Below are 17508 nucleotides of genomic sequence, written 5' to 3'. Positions count from 1 at the left end.
CACATTGAGATCTGATGAAAAGACAACCTAATCACTTTTTATTCGAATTTCATTTTTTTTCCCTTCTTATCCTGTGTAAATCCCCAACAAATCCTTTCCTTTTTGTCCGTCCATGCTCTGCCTTTGCATCTCACTCTTCCTTTGTTGAAACATTTTCTATGATGTGTCGGCCAATCATATTTCATCTTCTTCCTACATAATTCTCCCTCCAACCTTTGCTCTCTCCCATCGCATCCCATTATGCGTTTGGATTACTCTGCAATAGATCTCTCTAGCCATCCATCTATTGATCCATCACTGCTGTTCATCTATTAGTCTGTAAAGCAAGCAAGCTGAGAATGTAGGGCAGCTGTAGGAGTTCCAGGATCACTTCTCACTATTTTGCCCAAAGGGATGTCCCACTCTCAGTGGAGATCATTGGCTCATCGCCCACCCTCTTGTGCTCTGTCTCTCACTGCGCTAACCAGGCTAAAATAATGCTAGGCGCTTTACTGTGGAACCAGAACAAAGCATTAGCGTCGCTGTCATCATTATTAAAAATACCATCTATCATATTGTAGTGAGAGTCTTGTTTAATTCCCTGATATCAGTATTAACCCCAAAAAGCCAACCTGTCTCCATTTTTTGAGGTGTGCCATTAAATCCACAGAATGTTAAAGTCGTAGTTTTTTTGGTCATACAAAGAAATGATGCAGTTACACCTGCATATCATGGGCAGGTCAAAATAACGATTAACAATGGATGGATCGCAGGCAGGTGGCATAATACATCAGTAATGAGGACAACATTATTTATGTTATTTTAAGCTTTTTTTCAAGCAAGTCTACAACATTGTTGCATCTGCGGGAGTAATAAGAAGCTGTATTTCAATAGTGAAATGTTACTTGTGTTTTATCTGGACGGTATCGTTCATCTTTCATCTGCAGGTGGGTGGGTGTGGATCTATAACTTGGCAAAATAATCATTAGAGGTGGAAGGCAGGTGGAAAATGTATGAACACGTGGCTTCAAGCGATAAAAAGTAGATGTCCGCCCATCACTAGCACAAAGCAATTTGTATTTTCAGTTCTACGTTGAATTTTATTAAAAAGTAGAGAATTGCAATATGTATCATATTGTACTATATAGTCATATAATGTGCTAAAATATTACTGAGGTTAATGTATCATAACACGTTTTGTGAAGTCCTTGCCAGTAGCCAGCCCTTCTTAACGGAGCTGTGCGACAGAGACAGTCAGTCTACGGTGTCCTCAGATATCAACTAAGGATCTTTCATGCACACACAAAATCACATCAAGCTCCAACCCACATTTGATCACGGTTTGGTTCTACAGTCTGTATCCAACTAATCTGTTCTGTCCGTTTGACATGCATTTGTTCTTCTACTCCGTTAATAAAACCCATATCTGTGACGGAGTTCAATCCACAAACAACTTTTTAAAGCTAAAACCGGATGTATAATCCGCAGTAAGAAATTTATATTGCTTGAACAAAAAGCTTCTCGTAACTGGAGAAAAAAAAAAAAAAGTTTTAAAGCAGCACCAAAGGCTGACACATGCACTTTGCAGCAAACAACTGAAAATCTGTGTGTCAGGTCTCATAACAAAGATTTCTCCAAATGTCTGTCAAACGCACTGGAGCTCCGAAGTCTTTTCATATATCACAGCTGCATGTAAAAAGGATCGAATGCTGGGATGTGGCTCATGTGTGTGATTCAAATGATACCAACAAAAAACAAAAACCACAGAGAAACATCTAAAGCATGTAGGTGTAGAATTCAGGATGCTAAAAATTGGTTCTGACTAGATTTGTTGCATGTTACCTGACTCCATCTCCTCTTAAATATCAATACTGCACTGACAGACTGCATCACATGCATCTGATCAACAGAAGTCTTGGGGGTAATACAAGTGCTCGTATAGATTGAGATTCTGATTACTTCGTCCCGGCTGACAATGAACGTCTAGAGTCAATTTATTGGCTTTCCGTAGCCTTTGTGCATTATAGATAACCTAATGTACGCTTTTAGAATGGTTAAGAGGCGCTGGTGGATGAATAGAAATGGATTGTTCTACTAGAAACAACTTTCAATAATAGGTGAAGTTATTTACAACCAAATTGGTCTCATTTTTATTTTTTTCCAAGTCCGTTTTTTTACAGACCACTTCTTTCTCCTCTTGGTGATGAAGCAAATTACCCTCATAGACAGTGGCTGCTATATCCTGTACATCCAAGTCTCTCTTAAAGCACCATTAGCTAATCCTAATAAGTACCTCCTTCTGCTTTGGGTGCTAAAAACAACTTTTCCCCTGGATGTTGCTTCTGGGTAATCCTCTATTCTCAAACGCCTGACTTGCAGTGTGAGGAGTGGGTGTGTGGAAGAGAAAGTGTATGTGTAAGTACTTAAACACGTGCATGCAAGTGTTTATCTCCATGCGGACAGGGATTAATTCTCCAGTGTGCACAAGTGATGTCATCATTCAAAAACAAAAACAATAACATCGACCGTGCAATGCTGCCAACAGTCGCTGTTTATGACTGATCCTCCTCGACAACAGTGTGGGGGATTAGAAATGACAGGCAGGGGCAGCTTACCGGACAGGAACTCATCTCCAGCATGTGTCTGCCGAGTTTGTGAGACAGAGGGTGAGTGCGTGTGCACGCGTATGTGTAGCCATAACATTTCCATATAGAACTATACAAGACATAAGAGACTAAAAGTGAGAAAAGAGTAAAGAAAAGCCAGACAATGTGCTATTCAAGTCTTAAGCAGCATCAGCTGTTCTCTAGAAAGCAAGACTACAAGGCTACATACAGAACAAAGGAGACTGCAATTTCAAACGCTTGCATCGGAGGTATACAGGCTCAACTGTTGGCAGAGACAGCAGTTACATTAAAATTAAAATCAAATCAAATTCAAATAAAATACGTTATCGACAGAAACAAAACATAACAAATTTGCTGCCTGACAGTAAATCCCCCAACAATAGCTGAAGAAACACCTGACAGTCCAGAATGGATACTAGCAATGAGTACAGTTACTGCAGTACTGACTAGTAACTGTAAGTGATTAGAGGCAAGCCAGCCAAGAATGTGTTAGCTCTTCGTTCACCAGCTACAGCAGGTCTCCAATTATAACAATATGCTACACTTCAGGAGGTCAACATTGTACACAGATGCAGGGATGAATTATCAGTGTCATGTTGTGATATGACTGGGATGTGTTTGAGTAACGATGACATACACTAAAGCTGGGAATGAACATATTATTAACAGAGAATAACTGTATTTATTTGTTCTCTAACTACTTGCATCTTTCATACACAGAGCGCCAGTATAATTGAAATGTCTCACAATATGTTTAATATCCAAATGTGTTGCCCCGGTTTATGCAAAAACAAAATTATAAAATGTTCATTTAACGGCAGTGCTGAAAACAGGCTGATTCTGGGCCCTGACTGGGCAGTTGGTGCATCCCTAACGAGGACCCACCTGAAGATAACTTGCGTAAGTTTTGAGTGAATATCTTAGACGCAACTTATTTGGTGATCAAACACAAGCATCATGACAGCATTTAAAGGTGCACTAACCATTGTTGAATGGTTTCAACGCAATTTCATTTTTGTCTCAAAGGGTAGGCGTCTCCCCTTGATCCGCTAGCTGCCTGCCCCCTGAATCCACTATGAAAAAGTCCAGTCTCTGGAGACAACACAAACAAACACTGACTGCACAGGATGTGCAACATAAACATAACAAACCACGTTTACAGACAAGGGGGCTAGATGGCTGGACGGCATCAAACAACTCAATATATACACTTTGGGAAATGGCCGAGGCATAAAGAAAAGACGCTCAGATGAATATTTGGAAAGAAGAAGAGAGCTTGAGAAGGAACGATCAAAAGAGACCCGCATTTACATTGGGGAATCCTTTCAAAGCTGGTAGAACTCCGCCGACAGAAGGGCTTCCTAACTGATGCACAGTTGGTTAAGGTCTTACTTGACAGGTAGGTAAACCTGAAGATTGATTGTTGTATCTGCACGTGCTGCTCACTTGAGCCTTGTGTCAATAACAAGTCATTATATATATATATATATATATATATATATATATATATATATATATATATATATATATATACACACACACACACACACACACACACATATATACATATATATACACACACACACACACACATATATACACACACATATACACACATATATACACACACACATATACATAGTGTATATATCAGCTGTAACTCACAACCTAATATCTAAAGATATTATATAAAGACTTAGAATATAAATTTACTCACCTAACAGTTGGCGTTTTGCTCACTCATCTTAGCGATGTTAGCTTGCTTGCTCTGTGTTTTTTTTGGTATTTACAACGAACGTCAACGGAAGTGACGTCAGGCAGCAAAGCTGAGTGCACCTTTAATTTTAAACGATATCACGCCTCAGTAGACACCGTGTCTTGACAGACCCAGCTGATCGTTGTGACTCTGGTTGCAGCTGCAGACGGTGACACTTGGCTGTGTAAAATTTAATAGCTGTCACAATAGTAAGACTTCCAGTAGATTATCTTACAGGGCTTTAACCAAGGCCTGCCAAGAGCTGCACACTGCCTAAGAGGTTTTTGCTATGGCGCCAAGAGAAAACATGGCAGCCATACAGAGCACCTGATAGTTGTAGCATTTCTTTGGCACAATAATGGTGAAGATATTCACAATCTCAGCCCAAAATACAGGCAGCTTGGAGCTGTGCGAGCCTTCAACATGTAACACTAGGCATCATGGAGGAAGAAGAGCACCCCCTGCCACTAAAGCAGTAAAGATCTTACCAGTGCATGTTCATATTTGGCAAGAAAGTCAGTTGGAAACTGCCTAATATCCCATTATGGGATGTTTTTATAGAAGTGTGGGCTACAGCAGGGCTGCATTAAAACTGCATTGAAGGGTAGAGTGTGCATCTGACTGTCTATATGTGTTGGAGAGTGAATCATAGCCTTCAATGACAGCTGCTTCCCCTTCCTCTGAGGCATGTGAGCAGGGACGGTATCGCTGCACTGGACGTGTGCGCATGTGAGCGTGTGCGCACACACGTGCTGTGGGTCTTCACCTTCACTTGTGAGTCTAAATTTATTGCAGCGGTTATGAGTGTGTCATGGGGAGATGAACAACAGAATCATCAATAGTTTACTTGAGGAACATAATATTCAGTTAGCATGAAGGATTCCATCAAACTAACCCTTAAATAAAACCATTCACAATGTATTATCAAAGCCGACAAAAGCCCCTCCACTTCTACTTAAAATTCTGTCATCGACAGCAAGTTCCTCACTTCTATTTCAGACACAGTGCTCAACAGCTCCCACTCATCTCTTCTCTCCCCTTTCCTCTTCAAATGTTTTCTTTACTTCTTGCTATGCTGCTTTCTCAGGCTTTCCCCTCACCGTCTGTCTCTCTTGTGAGCTCTCGAACATCCAATATTTGTCTAGAGATACTCCACCATTCTCTCTTATCCTCTCTTTCCCTCTACTACCTCTCTTATCTCTGCCGCCTCACTGCTAGTCACTCCACATTCTCGCCAGCCTTTAAAATCTTTCATTTGTCTTCCTGTTTCTAAGGAGTCTCTTGCTCAGTCGTCTCTGTCATTGTTTTGACTCATGACTCAGTAACCATCATGACTCCTCTTGAGTTGTCTCCATGCACCATGGGGCAGACTTGCCCCTTAGATTTAATAAGGAGAATGCTGCCAACATCCATCTTTTCGAGCCTGAGAGACAAATGTGTTGCCTTGGTGTGACAGGAATCCTTTGCTGCTCGCTTTGATTTTCTTTGCTTTTATTATAGTTGTATTGTGTCTCCGTCAGGATTTTTTTCCACCATCCTTCCCTTCTACTCTTCACGTAGATAAAAATGGCCCTTTCATCACAACACAGAGACTGCACAAGGTTCAGAGGTTAACCTAAAAGCTTAGTCCACATACCACTGGCTGCCATTGATGGACACATACACACAGATTAGTTGAACCTCACCGAAACACTAAACACTAGCACAGATGTTCATTGTGCAACCTGAACAACAGAATGTAATTCAGGCCCTGCTAAAGGCAAACGCGCAGCCCGACAAGCTGTAAATCTCTGAGGGCAAATACGCAGTGGGGGCACCTGCTTGAGGTCACAGCGGAGGGAAAGCAGATATGATGAGTGCAGTACCACGCCAACAGTGCTCTCCATTCCTCTACTCTAATGTTTTCAGGGAGAAAAACAGACAGTGACCAGCAAAACCATTATTTTTTTTTTTCACGTTTTCATCAGAGGAAACTTTCTAGCAAAGCCTCCAAATTTAAAGTTCAGTGAGAGCAGATATCTGTTTTAGCCATCACTTTAATCTTCCATGAATTTGGTTGTGCATCCAAAACAACACAACTCCCCAACAGCATAAAACGTCTCGCCGCACATGCAGCCGACTTGACAAACACAATTCAATGCAACAAATGATTTGACACACGTGCCCTGTAATACTGTGTGCATCATGCAACATTAAAGGTTCACACATTCCAATCAATACATTTCCATGACGTTAACATGCCTTAGAGGCACATTGTCATGGCCATAGATTCTCTAAAACAAGTATTGATATAATACAGAAATCCCAGGTATTTGAGAGGAAAAACATCCGTGTTTTCTTCCAAAATGTCCTGCTTGTATTTATTTTCCACAACTTCCATGTTTTCTTCCAAAATGTTCTGCTTGTATTTATTTTCCACAGCTTTTCCAGGTTATTCGGGACTGTATGAACCATGCATACTCCAATGTAGTGAGAAAAACGTTACAATCATATTTTCTGACATTCTCAGCATCCTCTCAAATTCTGGAAAAGGAAAAAGAAACATCTACACTCATGCAGGAACATTATTGTTTTTGGAGGTTCTCTGCTCTGTGTAGTTACACACTTGGAGCGTGATTGCATTTCTTAACAAAGAAAGAATTAATTAGTCAATTATGGACATAAAATGCTAAAGACAAATAATGCAATGAATTAACAAGCCTTTTACCCCATGCATGTATTTATCTTGCACATACAGAGCTGCAAGTCACCAGTAGAGGGCAGAAAAATGTCTTGGCTGTATCTCATCTGCTCGAAAATTTTTAAAAAAGAAGACGACCCTTCACATAATTGAATTCGCTCTGTGGTTTTGTAAAATAATGATGGAGGCGGGCAGGGCCCTGATGTTACTTACTATGTAATTGGGTCTCTGTAGTTAATATATGTTCATATTTTTGATTATGAAAGGAGATCTTTGATTGTGTGAACGGTGTAATGAAAAGCATGGAAAATAAAATTGCATCATTTATCTACTCATTTATTCACACATGAACCAAAATCTATTTTGAATAGCAACATTTTGAACGGTTATACATGCCTAAATTGATAAATTCAAAATAATTCTGATGAATTGAAAAACATGGATCATCACCATCCCGGATGATAAAGTCATTCATACTTTGTTATCGTTATTCTATTTTGGAAATGTTCTCACAAAGGTAACTCATGTAAGGTGATGAGTTTTTGTCCAATCAAGGGAAAACCAGGAAGTGTGAGTTGTGTGATAAATTACAGAAGTGCAACACGTTATGGTGACTAATAATCTGTTGTCAGTGAAGCGAAGCCTGCAAGCTAGTTCAGTCTACTGCCACACTCTCGCTGCATCCTACATCCGACACACAGTCTTCATGTAAAAACCCACTACAACACGAGCCGAACTTTCCTCCTGATAAAAATTCCAAGTACTCACCGTCATGGTTGGGGTTGCCCAGTGTCCATGGCTCATCTGAGTCAAAGTGAGTGTCACCTCCTATTCCTGGACCTGGAAAATAGGCATGGGCCAGGAAGCCGCCCTCACCATCAAAGGGCGAACTGTCACCATGGAAACCTGAAGCAAAGATGATAGTGATGTCCACGTCTTTCTTGGTACGCTCGAGTTCACTGTAGGGTACAGCCTCGAAGCGCAGTGGCGTAACATTTTGCCAAACGTCAAATGCTCGCCGGATGGCATCATGGGTCTCCTCAGCACCCACTTTGGGCGTCACGTTCTTTATGCTGGAGAGACACCACATACAGGAAGGAAAACGTTAGGCTGGAAAACAATTTAAGTCTTTGTAAATGTCTCACACAAACAGATCATTTTCCTTGACCGCGCCCCAGTGATCTACATACATTTCTCCTTCAAGCTTGTCTGGGGCGAAGCAGAGATCCGAGACATACGCTGAAACAAACACACTTAAAGTTTAACTTATTCACTTGGATGTCCACCATGAAGAGGAAAAAGAAAAAAAAGAATCAAATCAGTCGACACAAAGGCCTCCTCGAAGAATGGGATGTGAAAGAATTGAAAACAATTAAGTCAATTTAAAGTAGTCCACCACTGGGTTATTGTCTTTTGATTAAAAAGAGCAGTCTATGCCAAAGAAAGACACATATAATTTGGAAATGTGTACTATATGTCCTGAAAAAGAGAAAGGGGTTGTGGTATTCACTTTTACTCAAGGTAGAAAATGTAAAAACTAGAAGAATGCAGTGAATAGTCACCTTCCAGGGCCACTGTAACACTGTGATAACGGTAACAATACAGTACTTGTACTTCCTCCATATTCAGATATTCATGCCAGCCCCTGGTGTCTATGACAACACTGTGGACAAGCTGCTTTGATGTAAAAGTGTGAGGAGCTCAGTGATGGACTGGCAACCTGTCCAGGGTGAACCCCGCCTCTCGCCCAATGTCAGCAGGGATAGGCTCCACCCCCCATGACCCTCAACAGATAAGCAGTATTGAAAATGGATGGATGGATGAATGGATGAGGAGCTCCATCTGACTGTTTAATACAATGCTGGTGCAGGAGACTTGGGGAGGGGGGTTAACATGATGGTGTCCTGCCGGTCTTTAAAATGCGGTTGTTGTTACCAATCAAGTCAATTAAGTTTCATTTTTATAGCGTCAAAATCACAACAAAAAAATCTCATGACACTCCAGTTGTACAAACGCATTCAATCGCCAGTTTTCCAGTTTTTTTTGTTGTTTTTTTTTCTCCTTCCATCACATTCTCACAACATACTTGTACAGCTTGTAGTGCTCAATTTGCATTTGTCACCTGGGAATGCACTGATCTCTCGCTCTGGTGTTTGAAATGATATTGCATCTACTAAAATGAAAAAGAATGTCCTTAGCGGAAAGCTATTTGTGTGCTATGTGCGGCTTGCTCCTGAGCTCAATTTAGACAAAGTGCTGTCTACCATTTAACATTTTAATGATGTAACACTCATCTGAATGAAGCTTTTTACATTGTTTGCCAGGTGTGCCGTCTTTTTTTTTTTTTTTTTATTGACAAGCCACTTCAGCACAGTCTTTGAACGTCGAAGGATTTCTTCTTTCTGAAACATTTCTTATATGACCATACAACCCTTCATTTTTATGATGCATCGATAAAAAGGAGGGGAGTTTCCCTTTGACTGTAATGTACGACAAAGTGCCAGAGAAGAGGATATCGTATAGTATGTCAATCTGCACAATCCCACGGTGCTAGAAAAAAGTTTCCCCTGCATGCTACCATTTCATGCTCATTCTGTTAGCCAGCAGAGTGCTAAATGGAGCGACTTGAGGGAGAAAACAGCTGAGTCCTCCCCTGCCGGCTTTGAATTGCTGCAGGTGCGGAAAGGATGGGACAATTTCCTGCTGCTGGAATTTATTTTCTAATTAAGGATTATCACCAGCCCACTGCCTGCTGAGAGCCCCAGTCTGGTCTGAGCAATCAGGAAAACTTCTCCGCATATTATTTGCTCTGAAAATATCTCAGTGACACGCTCTATTGAAATTTGGTTTCACCCCAGGGATAGAAAGATAGTTATAGTTTACATTAGCCACCTTAAGATACTTGAATACACACACTGGGTTGCTGCTAGCAAAGTGTCTGAGTTGGGTGGAAGGCGAGTTGGCAAATCAGTGTACAGACATACAGTTTGTAAATGAAATGTTATCATTTGTTTTGTCAATTTTAAATTAATTTCTCTAATTTTCTCTACCTACCATGTTCCTTTATTCAATTTTTTTTTTTTAATCCGGGCACCTCCAGTTGGCTGTCAGCCTGTCATGTAAAAGGAATGACTATCAGAGCCTTACATCAGGCCTTTTGTCTCCCACTCTGTGGTGCTGCTACTGTGAGCCACATCTGTAGAACCATTGTATACACAGTATATGAATGTGCACATCATCTCCTCTGACAGGCTGACAGCTAACTTCCACTTCAGCCGAGATATAGGAGGTCTGCTTTGAAATTGTAGCTTTTCACTATTACTGAATCAATTACGATAAATATATGAATAGAACCCATTTTCACAAAGGTGGGTGACTATTCTAAATGTGCACCCCTTCAGACTTCCCAAATATGAGATCAGGTGAGTCAACTGCAAAAGCGGAATGACTCGCTGGGGTTGTGCGATGCTTTGCCACAACTAACGGTGCATGGACATTACTGATCTAAAGTACTCCGACGCCACATCAGACAGCAGCAGTTTCACATCACTGCAGGCTATGACCATGTTTTGACAACTTGTTGATGCCGGGGATTCGATTTGTTGCAAGTGAGCGACTCACCGATGGATCTTAACATGTTCCAATTTCCGAACCAACACTGAGAGTGTGCAATGGCTGACTGTTGAATGGGTTAACTACATTTACTTGATTGTGCAGGCGACAGGATGAGGGCCTTCAGAAGTGCTTACTTTGAGAAGACACTGTAATGATGGGCAAAGTGCAAATATGATAAAGGCAACAATGATGCATTTTAATCAATTTCAGCTGTCTTCCAAGCCTGGAAAGGTGCTAATATTTTCTATGAGATACAAATGGAGAGGAGAATTTGAAACATGCCCAGGATGCTGCACAGGTACTGGACACATTAGTTTCCACAACCAAAGTCACAATATGCGCATCCTGTTTGAAGGGCAAGAAACAGTGAAACAGAAACATACGCAGGGCGAACCAGCAACCTCACCAATGAAAGAAACCTTTATCAAATATTAAAGCCCATATCATGAGGTGAAAACTATTACTGATGCACCTCATGTGCTATAATTGTACGAGCATGCAAGGAAAACAGTAGGAATGCCAAAGCCAATTAGTGGCATCAACGGCAAGTGCTGTTAAGTGTTGACGCAGGGAGAAGCACACATGGGGCGGCCATGCATTCGTTATGCTTTACGAATGCCAGCTTTGGGTTTGTTTGTTTTTTTCCGATTATTAAAACCATTTGAAGGAGAGCGTGGCAAGTTATAACAGGAAGTTATGACAGGAGACGGCGCGACATGGCATCAGTCCAAGGACCAAAGCTGGAAATGAATCTGAAACATTTCAGTGTGAGCCAGCAGGACGCAAATTAAAGATCAAAGACACAATATACATAACACCTTGTACTTCCATTTAAAGAACACTCCAGGTGTATTGAAATTGTTATTCATATTTGTCATTTGTTTATTTTATGGTATATTAAAATGGGATATTGAGACATGTAGATACAGATAGTAAAAAGTGTTAAATGAATATATATTTTCGCTTCAGCCCGTCCCAGATCCAGACCCCTGTGTCTCCATAAAATGTTTGATGATTATGAGTGTGGTGACTTTTTGTTTTGACCTCCAAACAAATAATCTCGGTAAATCTTTTGCTTGTTCGTCCGATCGCCTTATTTCTTATGCTTCGGGCGTAACTCACTGTATTTGAGGATATCCAGAAAACCCAGCTGTAGTAAACATAATAATAAAACATATATTTTATATTTCTGAGAAGGAATACAATTTTCCTCCGAACAGTAAAATATCCTTTGTGGTGCTAGAATTTGAAGAGCCTAGAGAGGTGTGTTTATCTGCTTATGAATGGCTTGACAGCTCCACGCTCACCGAGACAGTGCAGAGGAAATGACAGTAGAGCGTAGTAGCGACTGCATGTTTGTGTTTATAATTTCAGCCGCACGTGAGTGATTCTGCTTTTTGCTGTTTTCTGTAGGAATGTTTTTTTCTCCACCTTAATGCAAAAGCAAACCAAAACTCTGACACAAAAACTTCAAAACAATCCGAATCGAGGGTTTGCTTGCGCCCCAAATAGACAATTAACTTACAGCAAAACGGTTACATGAGAGTTAATTGTTCCTGGTTTACTCCTGCATATCGTGTATGTATATCTATATACATACATATGTATACATATATACACGTGTGTGTATGTATACATATATATGTTTATATTTACACATATATAGACATATAGAGAGAGGGAGAGAGAGAGATAAAAAGACAGATAGCTAAGATGTCTGCAGGACCCTAACCCACAAGAGCGCACACACACAAAATTGTCCTCTCTCATTACATAACCCTAATCTGTCAGAGCACCCTTTGCTTTCCACTGGGGTTTTCCTCCCCCTCCTCTCCCCCTCTTAGCTCATCTCCTTTTCTCCCCTCCATCCTCATTTCCACATTTCTTCTCTTCCACTCTTCATCAAGCCTGATCATTTACTTGCTTTGCAACCCATGGCATCACAAATGAACCAAGCACACATGAAACCACTGCCTGGAGTCATAATTTACAAAGCCAAATTTATAGGCATGGGCCTGAGCAGTTCTGCCACCAATGATATATAGTCCTTATTCAGCCGGAGGCCACCGATCCACGAGATTATATTTTTCATGTAATACTGCTTATACATTTATCCTTAAGGAAGAGCAAAAAAAAAAAGAAACAAACTCAATTTTTATGGATTATCCCATGAAACATGGAGCTGGCAACCAGCAATATAGTACATGTAAAATGTTACGAAATCTGGGCAACTTACCTCACTTAATCAACAAAGGAATATTACATAACGATGCTGCTATATACGCTAAGACTCCTGGAGCTGGATGTCAGAAAATCCACTTGCGAAACCGTGAAATTGCTAAGTGTGTTTATGTTGCCTGTACATGCTTTTCACATTTCTGCTCCATGTTCTACCAGGACAAGCTGGTTTTTACGGTCTGTTCTGAACAACAAGCTATGCGTTGAACTATGGTTTAACCACACGTTCTGTAGCTGAAATCATCATTGCAAAGGTTCAAATAATACATGCTATGATAAGTAGATGTGCCTTTGTTCGACCAGTGGAGATGAGAAACAATGTTAAACCCAAAGCCTCATGGTTACAGATTAACACATCAGCAAATTTCTACCAAAATTGATTGGTTTTAAACATCAAGGAGATGAATAAAGAAGTAAAAACAAATATGGATGCTTTAATCTGGATGTGACAGGAGAGACGCGCAAACATTTTTTTGAATATTCGAGTAAATGCTACTGTCTGTATCTTAACAAATTTCTGATAGTCCCTGCCTCTCCATTAAACTTGGAAAAAAAAAAACAACAACAACAAAAAAAACACCCACCTGTATGTGATATGTTTGTGTTGCCACTTCTGCCCTGTGAGGGCGTACCGCCGTTTTCTGACACTGAATCTGGATACGCCTCCTATCTGGTCAGGAACACCACATCTGGGCTTCTTCATCCACCTGCAGCCGAGCGCAGAGCAGGATCACATGACGGACACAGTACGCTTTTTCTGAGCCACTGTAGCCAGCATACTTGTGACAGAGAATCCATTTGTGCATTTGTATGTACTGTACAGTAAATGATTAATTTGGATGCATTGATTATGAACAATTGGCACACTCATAATTGCCTACAATAAGCAGATACTATTTCATATATTGGTCATTTCTGAGCATATATATATATATATATATATATATATATATATATATATATATGTAGAAATCTCCCAACCTTTCCAGTCTTAAGAGATTCATTAACTGGTACCTTCAGTAAACACACATTACATACAAAAGACGCCTCACCTTATTGTGTTATTGCTGCATTGGCAAGGAGAAGCAAGAAGAAATAGAGAGAAACGGCACACAGTTAGCTTATCACATTTAACTCTGTATCTGGTTGTTGGACATCCATGTTCTGCCTTCACAACACCGGCCACCACGTTGCCATTTTATAGGTCGGAGGCCGAATGGAGCTCATCACTGCTTAGGGCGTGGAGTCAGTGGGGAAAAACATTGGCCGAGCCTGTTTTAGTGATGTCTGGGTGAAGTGCAAAAGCTCAAACTAGGCTGTGTTTTAGATGTCCGCATGCATACAGGTTTGAGTATTAATTCCGTATTATGGTTACTACAGTCAGCCATGTGACAAACATCCCTTTGATTCTTCATGTGGACATTTAAGATAATTATTTGACTCAAAAAAGGTGCTATATGGAATGATGCTAATGAGACCCATACCATTTCTTAGTACAACAGTAAAAGACGATGGTGCGAAGGAGCAGCACCTAGATTGTGAGCTCACTCCACACGTCTGGGCTCCTAATGTGGGCTAGGATGAACATTAACCACCCGAAGGGAGAAACTATTTTCTTTTACTTGAATCCACAATCTCATTCTTTTGGACTGTAAATGGATTGGTAAATGCCAATCTACCAGTCTACCTCATGCCGCCATAATACTTTAATCCTAACACATTCACTTTTACCTCAACACCATGACAGCGTGTCTTTCTTTTATTTTACACCAAAAAAATATTGGAGGATTTCCCTGACACCCAAACTCCATGCTTGTCTGCTCACGGTTGATGTGTTCAGGTTTGACTGATCAAACGTGGAGCAGACAAGCTCTCCCTGTTCTTAAGTCATTTCCACTGAGTATTAATACTCTGGCATTTTGCAGTCTTTCATCTGACAACAGAGGTGTGCTCTCTTTACAAAACCCCTTTGATCAAATTAAAACAACCCACTTAATCCATGTCAAGGTTACTTGTGTCTGGCCAAATACCTGCTCATCTCCAGAATGCAAAGCGGGGGATGAATGAGCCAACCATTTCACCATTTGTCCAAGTTCATGAGGACATCTTAACCACTTTGTGCATCTTGACACACTGCATCAGTAAATTGCTGTTACAACATAACAAGTGCTTTGTGGTTATCCTTTGTTGTTTTCTGCACGTTATTCCTCCAGGCCCCTGTTAACTCTTCCTGTTACTTACTTTTATCTTGTGACTGGAACGAATAAACACCCATCTAAAAGCCACATCTACAAAGATCTGAAAAGCCTTTCTTCAATCATTTACCACACTGACAAAATCCTAACATTTAATAAATAAATCTTTGTTTACAATTTCATGAATAGCATCTGCAATGTAATTCTAACAGAATACAAAGTTCCAATCAATGCCTCTTAGATTTTAATACTCAAGAAAGCCGTAAAACATTTTCTGAGATGTGTGTGTGTGTGTGTGCGTGTTTGTGTGACTCACTCTATAGTGCTGCTGTCCAGAGTTCCTGTGACATTGAGGCCGTAGCGGCGCTGCATGGCAGCGATAGCAGACTGCATGACTCGAGCAGACCGCAGCACTGACATTCTGGGGTCTGCAGGAGGGAGGTAGCCATACCTCTGGAGCCAAGCCTATGGACAAAAACATGCAAAAAGAGAGGTTACAGAAGGGTTACCCATGGTAGTTTGGGTGAGGCTTAAAGGTTTAGGATTAAATGTAAAGTGTATAACACATCAGTCTTTCTTGCCGAGTTACATAAGATTGTTGTACAGTAAAAATACAGATTTAGAGCCAGTCAACAGTTCTAGTTCAGCATTAAAACTGGACGAAGGGAGATAGAATGCATATAAAAGACCTTGCTAAAGGAAAAATGACAGACATGTAAGCCAATTTTAGGTAGTGCTCTGCCGGTGCAAGTCTCTGGCCCTACTAGCATTCGACAAAACGAATGACAGCCCAGCCTCCGATGCCGTATTCGCTACTCTTTATGGGAAAAACAGCTAACTGATGTAAAAATGGCCTACTAGAACCTATTATGCTCACACTGAACAACACTCGACTGTTTCTACACTATGGATTAAACAAATGAGAGACGATACGGTAGTCTGTGACTTTTGCAGGTGCTGGTATATGAATCCGATTTGTTTTTTTGCCCTAAGACAGAGCCAGACTAGCAGTTATGATATAATCAAAGGGTTTCAGTGAAAAATGTTTACCGTTTCCTAAAAGAAAATATATGCTAGATGTTTTAGTAGCTGGGCGACATGATGTAATATTAGAATAGAATAGAATAGAAAGCCTTTACCGGTATTGTCATTATGCACAGTACAATGAGATTTGAGAAGCAGCTCCTTCAATGTGCACTCACAATATAAAAGTATACTATAAAAAAAAAGGAAAAAAAAAAACAATATTAACAAGTTATGTACCACAGACTAAGCTTGAATAAATGAAGGTATAAAAATAGTCTTTGCTTTGTGTCACCTAAAACACCAGCTAAATGTCACCAAAATATGCCCTTATGCGTATGCCAGAGATAAACCTAGAATGATCAGGGAAAAAAAACAACCCTCTAGAGACTCTTGTTTCAGTGCATCTCGGTTCGAAAGGGCAGAAGAAGATAGAGGAGACTCAAGTTTATACAGCGGACTGTCATCTGTTATCATGTTGTTTGGCTCGTCAGGAAAAGGCTTTGGTGTAATAGACCTTTCAGTGTCCCTATAAAATCCTGCCAAAAGGAATCACAGCTCAGATCTCGGGACAAGTCAGGAGAGAGGGGGAGATCGGCAGCACTTCCCCACACAAGAGGCTTTAGGGATTTGGATAGTCCCAGTCACTCTGTATTCTACCAGTTTTCATCATAAAAATGGTAAACAGATTTGCAAGCTGCTGCATTTAGAAACACAAAGCCAACCAACCAATAAAAGAGAAGAATACATTCTATTGTTTGAAGTGTACAGAAATGGAAACAACACAAAACACTGACCTAGAATCTCAAAGACCCAGTAAACTGTCAGGCTGTGAATTCCCCTCATTCTGCGGAGCTATGATGTGAAAGTGCTACACCAATACACAAAGTTGTCAAGCTGCTTCAGTCATTCGGCCGGCAAGTCGCTCGTGATAGCGCACACACTGGACGAAATGCATTGAGCGGGGATGGGAGCATTGGGGGGGGGGGGGGGGGGGGGGGTGTGGAGAATGCAATAAAAGGCGAACCATTACTCAACAATGGAACAAATGTGAGTCAAAATCTATTCTATTGAGTGGGTCTTATCTCAGGTTCCAAGCAGTAACAACAAGCTTTAGAAACTCATCGGATGGGCAACAAAACTGGGGGAAAAAAAGACACCTGTTACACATGTAAAGATGGCGGATGATTTTAGTTGGAGAAAGCCTGAAGGTTTAAATCAGCTTCTATGCAGATGGAGGAGGTTGGCGAGGAAAATTTCACGGCTGCTGTCTAGATATCTACAATCATCACAGCTACAAAAACACTGTCTCATCCTTAAATTTGACAATTTAAGATGAGGAACCCTTGAGAAGATGTTTTAAAATATTGAGAACCCCAAAATTAAGGGTTCCTG

The 17508-nt window shown here is 40.6% G+C and overlaps 1 protein-coding gene across 2 annotated transcripts in view; it reads right to left on the bottom strand.

Annotated features, from left to right (window-relative positions):
* mmp16a (matrix metallopeptidase 16a (membrane-inserted)) overlaps positions 1–17508 on the bottom strand; it is a 77146-nt gene that overhangs the window by 44104 nt on the left and 15534 nt on the right. The window contains exons 2-5 of one of the 2 annotated variants that reach the window (XM_086190716.1): positions 15407–15555; positions 13948–13962; positions 13480–13602; positions 7811–8115 (exon numbers count right to left, since the gene is read on the bottom strand). In XM_086190716.1, the coding sequence (XP_086046842.1) occupies positions 7811–8115; positions 13480–13602; positions 13948–13962; positions 15407–15555 (592 nt within the window). The remainder of the gene's footprint in view (positions 1–7810; positions 8116–13479; positions 13603–13947; positions 13963–15406; positions 15556–17508) is intronic. The other variant, XM_086190717.1, reaches the window with a different exon arrangement.

The sequence above is a fragment of the Aulostomus chinensis genome, chromosome 21, assembly GCF_037954235.1.
Source record: "Aulostomus chinensis isolate RoL2024-O1b breed Wild chromosome 21, RoL_Achi_v1.0, whole genome shotgun sequence".
Lineage (NCBI taxonomy): Eukaryota > Metazoa > Chordata > Actinopteri > Syngnathiformes > Aulostomidae > Aulostomus > Aulostomus chinensis.
The sequence above is the reverse complement of the archived record's forward strand: the minus strand, read 5'-3'. Positions and strand labels throughout refer to the sequence as shown.